This window comes from Zootoca vivipara, chromosome 12 (genome assembly GCF_965207765.1).
Source record: "Zootoca vivipara chromosome 12, rZooViv2.hap1.1, whole genome shotgun sequence".
In the NCBI taxonomy this organism is placed as follows: domain Eukaryota; kingdom Metazoa; phylum Chordata; class Lepidosauria; order Squamata; family Lacertidae; genus Zootoca; species Zootoca vivipara.
The window spans coordinates 4,556,286-4,571,707 of NC_142595.1; the positions used below are offsets into that span (position 1 = coordinate 4,556,286).

General features: G+C 43.4%; 1 protein-coding gene across 19 annotated transcripts in view; it reads left to right on the forward strand.

Moving 5' to 3' along the window:
* The window catches only part of COBL (cordon-bleu WH2 repeat protein), a 106,157-nt gene that overhangs the window by 16,341 nt on the left and 74,394 nt on the right, over window positions 1-15,422 (forward strand). For 17 of the 19 annotated variants that reach the window (XM_035136100.3, XM_060282184.2, XM_060282187.2 and 14 more), the window contains 2 exons: window positions 12,183-12,395; window positions 14,541-14,754. In XM_035136100.3, coding sequence (XP_034991991.3) covers window positions 12,183-12,395; window positions 14,541-14,754 — 427 coding nt within the window. Of the gene's footprint in view, window positions 1-6,287; window positions 6,536-11,573; window positions 11,603-12,182; window positions 12,396-14,540; window positions 14,755-15,422 lie in introns of those variants that run through there. The other 2 variants (XM_035136106.3, XM_035136103.3) reach the window with 2 other exon arrangements.

Below are 15,422 nucleotides of genomic sequence, written 5' to 3' on the forward strand. Positions count from 1 at the left end.
TTGCCTCCATGGCAGTAATTTTTTTCTCAGAATCCTACAACATTTTGGGTTTTTGTGTCAGATGCCTAGGGGTTTCTAGGCAGAGAGGTTCATGTGGAAACACCTCCTTGAAAGTATAAAGGTTTGAAAACCAGTGCTATAAATCATAAGTTCTGTATTTTGGAATGGAGTTCACTAGCATACAGTAAGCAGGTTGGTTGCAATTTTATCAGAATGTGCTTTTATTCCAAATATAAATACTGTGTTAGGATCATTTAGTAAGTCTGTTTAAGCTCAGATCGCAGCAGAACCTTGCACTAGCACCAGGCTGGATGTGTTGTACATCTTTTATAAGTTTATATTTAAACAGAAAATCACAAGCTACTTCATTCAGCATCCTGGGCTTCCCTGGATTAAATTTCTTTGAATTGTTTGATGTTGAAATTAAAGTAGCCAGGAAGTGCTGTGTCTTTGCATGTGAGTGAATGAATGAATCCTTTTTCCTAGATAGAAGAAAAGCAGTCGATGGAATAATGACTTGCATTATTCTGATGTGTTTGCTTTTTAAGAGAGTGCTTTCTCCTAATTATAAAGTTATTGTTGTATTTTTTGTACTTGAGCATGGTACAATAATGAAATGCTAAAGAAATGACTGGAAGTTCTTGATGTTTAGAATGTTCAAAGGTACGGATTTTCTAAGAAGCTGTATCAGCATTTGCTGCAGGGCCTTTTTAGCAAATGTTTCCTTCGCTGCAAAAACACGTAATATTTTGCCTTGAGCTGTTAGTTAAATGAGCGAAACTTCATATAGTGAGCTGCTAACTAATACATGGTAATTATTATTTTGTTGTGACGCTTCCTTATCTCAGAAATGGTATGCCATTTGAGACCTAACAATTTTAGTTCTCTTTGAAAGTCCAACATCTGCATCATATTCACATCATGCAAGATTGCATTTGTCCATAGATGCTTACAGTACAGAACTGGTCTGAGTGCATTGCATTTTAGGATCTGAATACATGCAACTGATGAAGATTGGGTCACTTCTGCCATCTTTGATCATTCTAATCTCCTGGTACTGTTGGTGGGGACAGTCATTCCCCACACTCAGCTCAAAAGAGGCAATTGGTGGCAGTGAAACTCACCATCTCTTTAGTTGGTGTGTGCACATTTGAATGCCCAGATCCAGGTGCTAGTTCTTAATTCACACACAGCAGCCTTTTGCACAGGAACCTGATTTTGAGGATAATGCATGGCAACTAGTTTTAAGTAATCCCATCCAAAGCTTAGATCAGTGAAAAAGGACACACACACACCAATACAGTACCAATTTATCAATAAATGCCACATTTAACAAGCCTTCTTTCTTTAAAGGAAAATACAAATTCTGATTATATTTTAATAGAAGGCCTAGTTTGCACATAATGGTAAGCTAAACAAATTACAGCTTACCTGGAACTAGCAAGCACCGTCAGGCACGCTGATCCCCTCTCTTAACTATGTTGGGAGGACACAAACCCGAGTACTAGCTTAGCATTTTGTGCAAACCAATGCTCATAGTTCGTTTCTCTCCAAGCAAACAATTACCGTATAACGATCCAAGATTCTGTAAAGTGCAGAATACCTACAAAAAAAATATGGGGTCTAATTGATTTCATAGTTCTTTAAACCTTAAAAATATTGTACCATCTACATACAAATAACATAATTATAACAGTTACATAAGTATTACGGTCATGACTTGTAAATTCCCCATAATGGCTGCTTACCTGGTCCAGGGTGGGCGGTGATTGAGATCCATCACTGTGGCTCTGCTACTCCCCAGAGCAGTGCCATCATGCTTGCAGCTGTTGGCTTCCTCCCCGGCCGCCGTGGAACATCTTGGGTTCCTGCCTGACCCAATTTGAAATTTGCCCATTCTGTGGCAACCTGGGGGTGGGCCTTCAGGAGCAGACCTGAGGGCAGCAGCCTTCACTCAGGTCCGTTCCCTGTTCATATGAGGTGGCCAGCGCTCTTGCACAGTTGGAAGGGACCCCTGAGAGTCAACTAGTCCAACGCTCATAACTTATAATTTAGCAGCCCGAAATTGAGTTACCTGTGTGCCCTTCTGCCCTTAGTAACAGTTGTAATACAACAGTGCCCTGTGCCGCCAGTTAAAAACTGACCTATTTTTCTCACTGATTAGGTTGCCCTGTAATATACCATGAAGCCTATGATCTATATAAATAAAAATGTAAATGTATGTTTGTACAAAATCAAAAATCTCTGAAAGTTCTTGACCGAGTGCTTTGAAATTTTGACACAACGTTGCATTCGAATACGGGAGTGTTTGCATATAATTAGATTATATAGATGGCACACCTGTGACAGGTAAAAACATGCCTTTTTGGAAAAACAGCGCCATCTGTTGGACGTCAAAGCAACACACGCTATAGTAAATTTTTTAGGGTGCGCGCGGTGGTGTCCTTCTGGCGTGAGCGTGCAGAGGGTACTAGGAGCGGGTAGCCGGCGGGTCCTTCTGGGAGAGCGGGGGCCGGATCTTGTCCCTTTGCCGCTGGCGCCTTGCCTTTCCCCCCCCTCCCTCAGCATGTCCGCCTTCGATAAGGAACTGCAGCTGAGCCACCTGCCCCCTCACCCATTGGGATCCGCCGGGGGAAGCAGCCAGGCCCTCCCCCAAATGTGCATATGGTAGATGGCTCCTTCTGGGAGACCGGGGGCCAGATCCTGTCCCTTCGCCGCCGTCGCCTCGTCACTCCCCCCCACCCTCGGCATGTCCGCTTTTGATAAGGAACTGCGGCTGGGCCGCCTGACCCCTCCCTACTGGGATCTGCAGTGGGAAGTGGCCAGGCCCTCCCCAAAATGTGCATACTGTATGCGAGGGGGAGAGAGGGGGGGTCGGGGTGGAGGGTGACGTCACGGGGGAAGATGACGTCACACGCTGGGGGCAACAGAGAGGGGTGTCATTACGTCATGCGCCTCTCCTGGGAAACGGGGGCCCAGACTGAGCCACAGCAACGCGTGGCCAGGTACAACTAGTCCAATATATACTTGAGGTTGTCTCAGTGAGCTTAGTGAGTCTTACTGATGTATAAACATGCTTCAAGTAGGCTTCTAAAAGTTCTTAGCAGCCTGGGATTCAGAAATCTATTAGGGCAAGCTTTCCCTGGCCTGGGAGGTTTATTCATTTAATTTCAGAATGCTAGGCAGCAGCTAGAGCTTAAGTACAAAATGTGAAGGCTAACAAAGTTCCTGGAACTTTCATGTTGGTTGTGGATGGGCTCTGGATTGCCTAGTGGGAGAAAGCCACAGTCAAGTTACCTGAGTTTATTTCTAAATATTATTTTTCCTCTGCAACTATTGGGTGGAGGATTTACAGACAATGAGATGCAAATGAATGTTCAAATGCAAAGCTAAATAGTTTTCAGGTTAGTGAGTAGTTCCTTGTGTAGGAGGCATTTTAGGTTACATTTTTTGCTGCAATATGCTTAAGAGTAATATCGACAAGCAGGAGCAAAACTAGGTTTTATTTCACCCAGGTCAGAAGCCCAGTTTGGCAAGCCACACGCACATAGACAGAGGCTGAGAGCCTCAATGGCGCCCCTCTGGAGGCTTCACCCAGGGCAAAAAAACCTGGATACCCCCTCCCCCGGTAGCTGTGGCTCTCCCACAAGCATTTTAAATATCCATGCTGTATCTAGATAATTCCTGAGGTATAGGTAAAGGGTAAAGTGACCCCTGACCATTAGGTCCAGTCGTGACCGACTCTGGGGTTGCGGCGCTCATCTCGCATTATTGGCCGAAGGAGCTGGCGTACAGCTTCCAGGTCATGTGGCCAGCATGACAAAGCCGCTTCTGGCAAACCAGAGCAGCACACGAAAACGCTGTTTACCTTCCCGCTGTAGCGGTTCCTATTTATCTACTTGCATTTTGACGTGCTTTCGAACTGCTAGGTTGGCAGGAGCTGGGACCGAGCAACGGGAGCTCACCCCGTTGCGGGGATTCGAACCACCGACCTTCTGATCGGCAAGCCCTAGGCTCAGTGGTTTAACCCACAGCGCCACCCGCGTCCCTGAGGTATACAGATGCTATAAAATTGCAGCATTCCTTTTCAGTCATACTTCTGAAAGCTCTTCCTGCCTCTATAGCAGTATCTAAAATTATAGTTGTGTAATATGAATGCCACAGTTATTTTGGATCACTCCTTCAGGACATGGGCGTAGCCGCATGCATTGGATAACTCAATGGGGGACAAATGTTTGTATATTTGTTTTACAGTGTTCAGTCTCAACAGTCAAAATAGAAACACACACTCGTAAGAGGTCACTTCAAGGACTAATGAATTGCAAGTCTAATTTGCTGTTAAAATAAATAAATCAAGATTCCTGCATCTCAGAAAGACCCTGATATCATAATTTCTAGACTGTCAGTCCCCTTAATCAAACCAAAATATTATTACGCACACCCCAGTCTCTGAGCAGGAAGAGATTTGAGCTGTTCCAGGCGCTTACCCAGAGTTTGAGTTCCTTGGAATTAAGGTCACTGAAGACTCTAGTGTCTTTAGGATATATGGTCTTACTTACACAAATCTACAACATGAGAATAAGATGGAAGGGCTCACAGCATTAGCACTCCCAACAGATCTTGATTCCCCATTAGATTTCTAGGGTGAAGAGAGGAAGAGGAGGAGGAATGGCCCTCGCCAAGGCCCAGCCCCATGTGACATGCTGGCTCTGAAGGGCAGGCAGAGGGCCAGACCGCCCTGGGTGGGAAGAAAAGGGGAGCAGAGCGCAAGGAGTCTTTGATTTTATTTTTTAAAATGCTTTTGTGTGTCCATGCTTAATCGGGCCCCTTTCTAAAATGCATTTATTGGTGTGTGTTTTTCTTTTTGCAAATCTACCAAAGAATAAAATAAAATGGGGATTAAGGGGTTTTCACAGGATAGTGGAGGTTGTGCTGTGTCCTGTTGGCGTACTGGTGGTGAAATTCACATTTTTTCTTCTAGTAGGAAATGCTCTGCGGGTCATTTTCCCAGACCTGTGGAATGCTCTTCCAATTCAGCAGGTGTCTTCTAGATTCACCTTTAAACTTTTGCTGAAATATTTCCTTTGCCACCAGGCTTATGCAGACAATTAAGATACTACTTTCTTTCATAGTCGGTGATATGCTTTAAATTTATGAGGTTTTTTTCTGGTGTATATATAATTGTGGTAAATCCCTTTGGGTTTCTTTTTTCCTCCCCCCCCCCTTTGGGTTTCTTTATATGAAACAGTAGTATACAAGTATCTTTTTTGTATACCTTTTGTATATCTTTTTTATAAATAAACAGTTACAGTTTGGGGCCATTTTTTCTGGGTTTTTCATAGTGGTAGATTAGCTAATAAAAAGGTGCTGTATTTTCAAAGCTTTTATATTGTGCGTTAAAATATACAAAGTAGGGGTTGAATTGTGGGCCCCAGATGATACAAGCTTGCATCAGATTGCACCAAATAAAAGGCAAGTCAAATAAACATATGACAAAAAAATAATTTTAAGCTTTCTGGAGCGTGTGAATAAAAAAATTGATTAAAAAATGTAATAGTATGTGTAAAAAATGTAATAGAATGTGTGTCAAAAAGCAATGGGAAGTTATGAATGAATGCTTGGCAGGGGGTTGGACTGGATGGCCCTTGTGGTCTCTTCCAACTCTATGATTCTTTGATTCTAATCTTTATTTGCATCGGCCATAGCAATAAAACAACAATATGATAAACAAAGAATAAAAATAAAAAGTCAATTATATAAAATACATTTTAGAATGGGAAGTTAGTTTTATAAGTGCTTCTGTTGTTTACCTAAAACAAGTAAAAGATTAAATGCTGCTATTCCAAGATGATAATAACTTTAAAGCAAGGGTGGTTAGCCTCTTAAGTTTTGCAAGAATATTGGCCATGCTGGCTAAAGCAGATGAGAGTTCGACTTCAAAAACCTCTGGAGGGCTAGAGGTGAGTCAAGCTCCCTTTAAGGGACTCATCAAACCACCCCTGAAATATAGTGATCACCCTCCCCCAAAGAAACTTTTTTCTGGAAGAGTCCAGTATAAATGATATCTTGAACAAATCTTCAAGATTAATATTCAGCTATGTATAAATAGGTATAATTACTAAATATATATGTGATCCCTGAAGTCACAAGGGCTGTGGAGGATTTAATTATGTTAGTGTTCGTATATTTAGCTATACACACTAAATATAAAAGGAGAAGGGTGTGCAGAATTTAAGTCCAACCCACATATTTTTCCTAGCTTAAAAACAACTGAGCTGCAATCCTTTGAGTCCCCGTTAGAGCATTTCAGGGGCCATAGGATGTATCAGATCTCCAACGATGGAGCGAATGTTTTGACATCAGATGGCTCATCTGTGTGAGCCTGATAGGGAATAACAAAAAATTGCTCCATCTACTCTTCACACATTTCGATTGCTTCAAAGACTGGTTGGAGTGGGACTAGAAACTGGATCCAGCTGGCAGCCAAGATCCTATGGTCTCCCACACCCTGGGGGCCACTTCGACACTTCGACAGGTGGGTGGGGCTGCCCCCTTTCCATCACTTGACATCACCATGATGTTAGGTGAAGCATTTGTTTTCCATTGTTTTTTTGACTTGTTTGTTGAATAAATACAGGTATATGGCGTAATGATAATGGTGTTTGCGATTTTATTCATCATAATTATGTTCAGGTTTTTTTAATATATAAATCATTTCAGGCTGAATCTTTCTGAGACAGGAGTTCATTGGAATGGGGATGTGGTTAATAAAAGAGACAAACAGGCTTGTGAGTAAGCTGCTGCTGCTGTTCACTTGGGTAGCCCCCGTGTCTGTAGGTGCAGAACAGGGGTCCCCAAACTAAGGCCCGGGGGCCAAATGTGGCTCAATTGCCTTCTAAATCCGGCCCGCAGACAGTCCGGGAATCAGCATGTTTTTACTTGAGTAGAATGTGTCCTTTTATTTAAAATGCATCTCTAGGTTATTTGTGGTGTCTGCCTGGTGTTTTTACACGAGTAGAATGTGTCCTTTTATTTAAAATGCATCTCTGGGTTATTTGTGGGCCATAGGAATTTGTTCATATTTATTCCCCAAAATATAGTCTGGCCCCCCACAAGGTCTGAGGGACAGTGGACCGGCCCCCTGCTGAAAAAGTTTGCTGACCCCTGGTGCAGAAGGTTAACATGTTAGCTTTCAGCACTGCAAAACGTTTATTCATTCCTTCAGAAATTGTATGAGCACAATTGTTCAGAAATTGTTCAGTGCAAGCATTAGCAAAATAATGGATAACAACTGCTGTGATTGTGTGCATTCCATGCATTCCATGGCAGTTTCTATTTCATTAGTTTAATAAGGAAATGTCAGATATTTGTACACTGATGTTACAAATGCAGCATATGTAAGTGTGAATGTGTGCATGTATAATGCTTGTTCTCTCTGGGAATGTTTGTAACTCCAGGAGATGCCCTCAGCATAGCTGCCAAGTCTCCCGTTTTTCCCCAGGAAATCCCCATTTTTCCCGCTGTTCCTAGCTGAAAAAACGGATTTTTTTGTTTCCCCCCGGTTTATTCTGGCGCGGTGGCCATTTTGGAACTGGGCGGAGCATGCTCAGAAGCGCTTTTGATGCTGCTTTGCCCAGTTCCAAAATGGCTGCAGTGCGACTTCTGGCACGACGGCCATTTTGGAACTGGGCACCGCAGCATCAAAAGTCACTTCTGAGCATCCTCCGCCCAGTTCCAAAATGGCGGCAGCGCTACTTCCGGTCTGCTATTTCCGGCCCGGTCCCTTATTTCTCTGACAGCAACTTGGCAGGTATGGCCCTCAGAGGCAGGGATCCCAGTTACAGAAGATATAAGCCAAACTACTCACCAGTGACAACAGATAACCAGTGGAACACACTCCAAACAAACCACAACCAAGCACAGATAATCAATCTACAGTGGTACCTCGGTTTATGAACACAATTGGTTCCGGAAGTCCGTACTTAACCTGAAGCGTTCATAAACTGAAGCGAACTTTCCCATTGAAAGTAATGGAAAGTGGATTAATCCGTTCCAGACGGGTCCACGGAGTACTTAAACTGAAAGTACTCAAACCGAAGCTTACTTAAACAGAGGTATGACTGTAGTTCCAAATGTAATCCAGAAGCAAATTAGGAAACAGTCCAAGATCAAGATCACACACACATAACATGTATGCATGTATGTTTTGTGTGTGTGCGTGTGGCAAGATAAAACACAACAAGGGAGAGCGAGTAGAATCAGGCCCTTGAAGCTAGGGACCTATGTTGTTTCCAGCAATGGGAGCTCCAGGGGTTCGTCACTAGGTATCCACGCGGAGGGCCCCTCCAGGGGATCATCAGCCTTGGGCTCAGGGGGCCCTTTCTGCTCCTCAAGACCCTCAACCTGTCCAGTCTGTCCTCTAAGGACTCTGTGCCTGGTGCTAGGTCAGGGCTAGGCATGACAGTATTTTTCTTCCAGCAAACATCTTTTAAGAGTTTGAGGAAAATATAACCTGAAATGAAATCTGGCACTCGGACGTTTAATACAAGAAACCCAAATCCCATTAGAATTCAAACTGTGGAATTTCCTAATAATAGCAGCCGAGGCATCTATTCATTATAATGTTCCAGTAACAACACGGTTATTGTTTGAAAGCAGGACATTTCATTACCTCACTGGCGATGCATGTTTGGTTCATTAGCCGTTTGAAATGAACTGAGATTTATATGATCTCCGCACCCGCACAAAGACTGCTAAGAGTGTGTGAGGAAAAAGGAACATGTTGGGAGAGTGGCAGGAACTGGGCATTAACAATAATCCGCTCATAATATATTTGGGGGGGGGGGCTGAGAGCAAAAATGCAAAAGGGGAGACTGATCAGTCCTGCCTAAGTTGGCAGTGTGTGTGTGGCACAGAGCACCGTTGAGCAATTGTCTGAGCTTACTAGGCAGGGAACAGAAGGGAAATTGGAGGACAAGGCTTGATAACAAAAGCAGGTTACAAAATCATGTTAAGTGGAATTTACTCTCTACACAGCTCCTCTTTAGTACAATTCAGATAAGATTTTTCAGGTGAGACTATCATTCATTGTACAGATTTTGATAGCTGGTGATGATAGAAAAGTGATGACATTTTTTTTTACGTATGTCATTGGATTCACATCTGAGTATTTCACTTGCACCCCTTAATGCATGTGACTGTTCCCCTTAATAATATGGTTTCATGCACTTCTGAAAGCAGCACAACTCTGCTTTTCAAAATTCCAAGACTAGTTCTGCCATGTGGCAGTAGACGTTTTCAGATAGGAAGCCCAGAACTAGCATTTCTGAGCCCTTTTGCATTAATTCTGCCATCTCAATTTTGGTAGTGGGGGAAAGGAGCTGAAATGGATGTATCTAGTGAAACTTGCCATTCACATCCCAGGCTGATTTTAAGCCAAATACTATTTGGAGGCCAAACTATAGATGATCATGGCAAACATGCAGACATAATGTGGTTTAATTTTAACACCAGAAGCGTATAGGAGCAGAACTCTCACCTGCCCCACCTCCCTGTGGATCATGGCAGGACATAGCAGGTGTGGCTCACTTGTGCTTGAGACAGGCACAGGACAAGCAAGGAGTTTGGGCAGTGGGCTTCTTGAATTGGGTGGCTACCACTATCATATCTGAGCCACTGGGCTTAAATACGATGTGAAAACTTCTTTTGTATATTTTCATGCTAGTGGAACCCTGTATAAGCAGCGTTCCTGTTTATCAAACTGCTGAATGCATGCATTTCTTGAGTGTTCATACTGTTCAGACAAATAAGTTTGCATATAGTGTAGCACTGCTTTCCAGAGACTTTTTCTAAGGTCGCGCTGAGAACCTCTACCCAGGTTCTTTAGTACCTCACTGGAAGATTTCTGATGTGTTGTGTACAGTTTACAGTTTGGGTGAAAATCCTGGGCTTGCACTTTTCACCCAAACTGTAAATGTCATTTTACAGAGTTGATGTGAGGAAATGAAGGCTATGAGCATGCCTTGTTAGAAGCATTTGACAGGGTATATCACCTGTTAGCTGGGCTTTGGTATGCCAAGGTTACATTGTTAGTGATCTTTATTAATAAATAACTAAGATACTTGTTGGTCCAAAGGGTATGGCTCTTTTTGCATTCCGGGATCTCAGTGTTCATAAATCTTAGGGATTGTATTCGTGCTATTTTTGTTTTGAGGAAAAAATCTTGCATTTTCTGCCAAGCAGCTTATTCCGAGAGGTAAGATAATAGTATAGTAGCAAGTGACTTGCTATGCAAATCTTTTGTATAGTTTCGTTTAGGGATTATGGGGCCAATTTGCTTTCTAGAGCCACTTTGTTTCTTAGGTAAGCGCTTCAGGAGGTGTTGCAAATTAATGAGAGAAGTGTGGATTTCAGGCAGGCTAGTTTGCTGATGGAATTAAAGATAAAAAGTGTACTTCTCTGAGTTTTTCCATGTCTGTGAATTGGGCTGCGGGCAAAAAGGCAGATTGAGGATATAATTAGAGGACTATTTGCAGAGAGAGCAAATGGGAAGATGTATGAAATGGAGTAGGCTCTGGAAAGAAATAAAGGATCACTGCAGAGTTGGAAGGGATATTGAAGGATATGTATTTCTGTAATATAAGTGCAGCTGTAACAGAAAAACTTACAGAACAAATAGGAGAGGCTAAAGGACTGGAGAGTGATTTTGTGGAAATCTGGCACTATGTTATATTCCCTGCCTGAATCATAGTTTGCAGTGTCTACTGCCACCATCAGTGCTTGGCACCCTGGAGAAGGACCTGTTGGCTTAACAAGGGGAAATTATGGATGCAGACTAAACCTTAACTATACTGTGTATTATTTGATGTTTTGTTTTGTTCTTGGATGAATAGTGGAAAATAAAATTATATTTAAAACAAGAGCAAACAATGTGAGGAGGGATTTGCAGCCTGGATAGGCAAAAAGATGGTTAGCGAACACCAAGGGAGTTGAATGAGCTTGAAGGTGTTGCTTTAGAGATGCTGTTTGTAATATATGCAAATTCAGAATATTTGTGTAATATTTGAGAACAGAGGAGGTCCCAGAAGCCTGGAGATGTGCAGATGTTGTCCCCTGTCATCAAAGGGTGGGGGAATGGCTCTGGTAGATTACAAGTCACTCTGCTTGATGTCAAGATCGGCCACATTTCTAGAGCAGATCATTAAGTACCTCATGATCACCCAGAAAAGAAAGCTTTGGTTACAAGGTTTATGAAGGAGAAGTCACCTCCTTTTTGTGATGAGAGTTATTTGTTTGGTAGATCATGGGAATGCCACAAACATGGTATATCTGGACTTCAGCAAGGCCTTAGACAAACTCTGAAGTCTCTGCTTTATCTGCTGCATCTGTCTTGAGTTTTTACTATATTGCATTTTTGGAATGTGGGCTCGACGATACTACTTGTAAGGTTGATACTACAGCTGGTTGAACAACCACACCCAGGGAAGGTTTGTTAATGGTTCTGTGTCAGCCCAGAGGGAGGACTTGAGTCATAGGGCTCTGTCCTCGGCTCTGTGCTTTCAGCATTTTATGAAAGACTCGTAGATGGCATGAAGCTAGAAAGGTATGATCTAAAGACTTATTGGGCCTCTTGCAGGGGTGTACCTAAGGCTTGATGAAACTGGCCCCTTCCAGTTTCCCTATGGAAATTGTTTCACCCTCACTCCGGACGCTTTGAGTACTTGGGTTGCTTAAAATGTAGTAATTTCTATTGCGGTTATTGCGGTAAAGTGCTTTTTTCTGAGTGGGTTGCCAATACAGCACTTTGCTAGGGGTGAGAGAGGTACGCTAGGTATGCCTCTGGCCGCTTACTGCAGGTCTGGGTCTGGTGGCGGCCTGGATGGGTGACTGCCTTGGCATATGAGGTACTAGCTACTCTGTCCTGGAAGTGTGCTATTAAGCACTAAAATCTAAGTAAAACATCCTGCTACTGTCCAAAGGAAGCAGGTGTTTATCACCTGGGCAGATGGTATCGACTGCTCTTTAATGTTCTAATTGTATTTGTTGTAGTTTTATTGTTGGCCGACAGTTGCCTGTCTGTACTTGTGCTATGGCCATACGGCTAATGCAATAAATGTTGTTGTTGTTGTTGGAGCATGTGCATGGAACAAACCAACTTCTTACTCTTTTCTTTTCTTTTTCAGAAGAAGAATGAAGGCTCGTGCTCCACCTCCACCTCCACCAAACCAAACTCCTGCCGCCTGTACGGTTAATAATGAACACAAATTACCTACAGACCTGGGAATGCTGCCTGATCAGGGGGTGATAAATATGAAGGAAAATCTGATTAACAGGACGGTGGACTTTATAGTAGTTTTTCCAGATGGAGAAGAACAGAAAACAACTGTGCATGGCAGGTAAGGCTTTCAGACATTTGAAACAATTTGTATCTACCCATTGATGTTATTTTTAGGAGGAGAGATGTAGACAATGCAATAATTTTCAGGTGCCCCCCCTCGCTTCTTATAAGCTAGCAGTGCATGTAAGGTTAGCAACGCCTGCTGTGTTTCCTCAACTGTTTTTAGTGCACATGTATTTCATCCAGCATGCAAAGAAAGGCTAATTTATATGCATATAATCAATTTTTCTCTACCATATTTATTAATTTTAATTACCGTATGTGCAGTGCATAGTATAGGACACCATTTAGCCTCTGAAGCATTGTGTATGTATCTGAAGAGAGCCATCCTTTCCTGAAGCGAAGCACACATGAAGAGAATTTAAAAGACCAGGAAAAGATGTTTCCACACATACAAACATCTTGAGGAAAAGCAGATAGACTAAGACCGAATGCAGCGCCGTCTTAATCGCTCCCGGCGCCGTGGTGTGCCGGATCCTCCGGCGCCCTCCCACCCCGTTTCCCAGCGCGGTGGGCGGGTGGGTGCCGCACGGCTGCAACAGGCGCTGCTGCGCGGCAGGCGGGCGGGCCGGTGCCATGGTGCCCTACGCCGCCCAGCCTTCACGTAAGGCCGGGCCTGACCGAATGAAATCTAGTAAAGGTTGGGAGAACAACAAATTGTTGTCCAGCATATTATATGATTGGTGTGGAGTAATCCAGTACATGTCCAAGAATTAAGGAGGTTATGTAGAGGCCTCTCATTGCCTCTTAGCCATTGCCCAGAGGTTACATGGAGGACTCTCCCATTTGTGCTCTCCACTCCCCCAACCCCTAGATAAGATGGGTTTGCCACTGCAATGGGCATGGAAAGGCATCTCCACCACCCAGATGACCACCAGTGGTGCTGTCTAGGATTTGTGGGTGGGGACATTTTGGGCCTCTGCTCTCTACACTTTCCACATTCTGGCAAGGCTTCATGAGGCTCTGTCCTTCGCATTGGCTTTCTTCCTCTTTGGGGTTTGGTTCGTGGGCGAGTTGTGATTCAGTTGGTGTTTTAAAGCAAAATCTCCCATTGTGTGGGTTGCTCTCAGACTCCTCCTTTAGTGGCTGAAGGGCTTGAGGCTTGCTGGGTCCATTCTAGGGATGGGAGAGAAACCTCCCTAATTATCACACTTTCTGACACAATACAATCCTCCAGTGCATCCTTAAAAGTTTGCAGTTCTCTGAATTTTGCAATGAAGTTCTGCAGCCGAGTAATGTGTACAAACATGCACGTGCTGGGATAAAGTGTACATTAAAAATCCATGTATTAGTGACAATAACATACAATAATGCATTGTGTTACAGAAAACTGCTTTGTAAAAAAATATATAGGCAGAATTGCATGCAAAAATACATATAATTATGAAAAATTTGTATTACATGTTGATGAATTTTCATGAGGATATTTTTAAAAACAAAACAATCCATGTGATATGGAAATGTGGATACAGTGGTACCTCTACTTACGAATAACTCTACTTACGAATGTTTCTACTTACGAATGGAGCTCCGTCCGCCATCTTGGAAGCAGTTTTTTCGACTTACCAATTTTTAGATAGGGTTGCTTCGACTTACGAATTTTTCTCCCAATGCATTCCTATGGGATTAGACTTACATTTTTTTTCGACTTACGAATGTGCGTTCGGAACGCATTAAATCCGTAAGTAGAGGTACCACTGTAACTGAATTTAAGATTGGAAAGATGAGAAACTGAAATTGGTAGATTTGCCCATCCCTGTTCAAAGCTAATGAGCAAGAGCCATCCCACAGCTGATGACTGAGAGCAGTCAATCTTGTCTCTCCATCCCTACAACCCACATAGTAGCTGATCTGTGGATGTGGTTCTGGTGTGAGGATGAACTGGTCATGAGGAAAAGGTGCAGGGCTTCTTGCCTTGAGCTCAACACTGGCTATGCCCATGTCAGCAAATATCAGCTAGAGGGACAAAGTTTCCCAATGTTTTGAAGGACATGGCTATTTTGAAATAGTCCAGGTTGATTTTTATATATGTGTATGTGTACTATCTGGATATGATTTCAATCTGCTCCCTCTACCTGCATTAAAACCCTTCTGTGTTCTATTAAACCTGGTTCTAAGTAGCCTTTTCTGTTTTCCCTTCCAGTAAAGCCGTGATGGACCTCTTAGTTGACTTGTGCAGCCGGTACCACTTAAATCCAGCCTATCATACCCTGGAGCTGCAGTCTTCAGGCACCCAACAGACTTTGAGTTATAAGCCAAATACTTTGATAGGGGCACTGGATGTATGGAAGATACTTCTGAAGGAGAAGGTTCCTGAAGGAAAGGCAAAGCGGCCTCCTCCGCCCAAAATTCCTGAGGTTGGAACTTTCTGCTGCATAACTGTTTTGCCAGATGTCAAGAAATGTTGACGACAGTCTCTCCCCCCCCCCCCCAATGTGTGCAGTATTGAACTTGGGTTGGAGCTTACTATTGCGATGTAATGGTAATCTTAACTGACAGCCAGTGTAGAGACTGTGTATATGGCAATAAGTAGTTACTGCAGGTTTATTTTGAGTTGACTATGGCCTTTTGTGAGTTGAATTGTCATTTTGTAAGTAAGGTAGGGGACCCAGGTGGCGCTGTGGTTAAACCACTGAGCCTAGGGCTTGCTGATCAGAAGGTCGGTGGTTCGAATCCCTGTGACGGGGTGAGCTCCCGTTGCTTGGTCCCAGCTCCTGCCAACCTAGCAGTTCGAAAGCACGTCAAAATGCAAGTAGATAAATAGGAACCGCTACAGCGGGAAGGTAAACGGCGTTTCCATGTGCTGCTCTGGTTCGCCAGAAGTGGCTTTGTCATGCTGGCCACATGACCTGGCAGCTGTACGTCGGCTCCCTCGGCCAATAATGCGAGATGAGCGCGCAACCCCAGAGTCGGTCACGACTGGACCTAATGGTCAGGGGTCCCTTTACCTTTACCTTTAAGTAAGGTTGAGGAACCTGTAGCCTTTCAGGTGATGTTGGAATCCAGCAATGTCTGTAAGGCCATG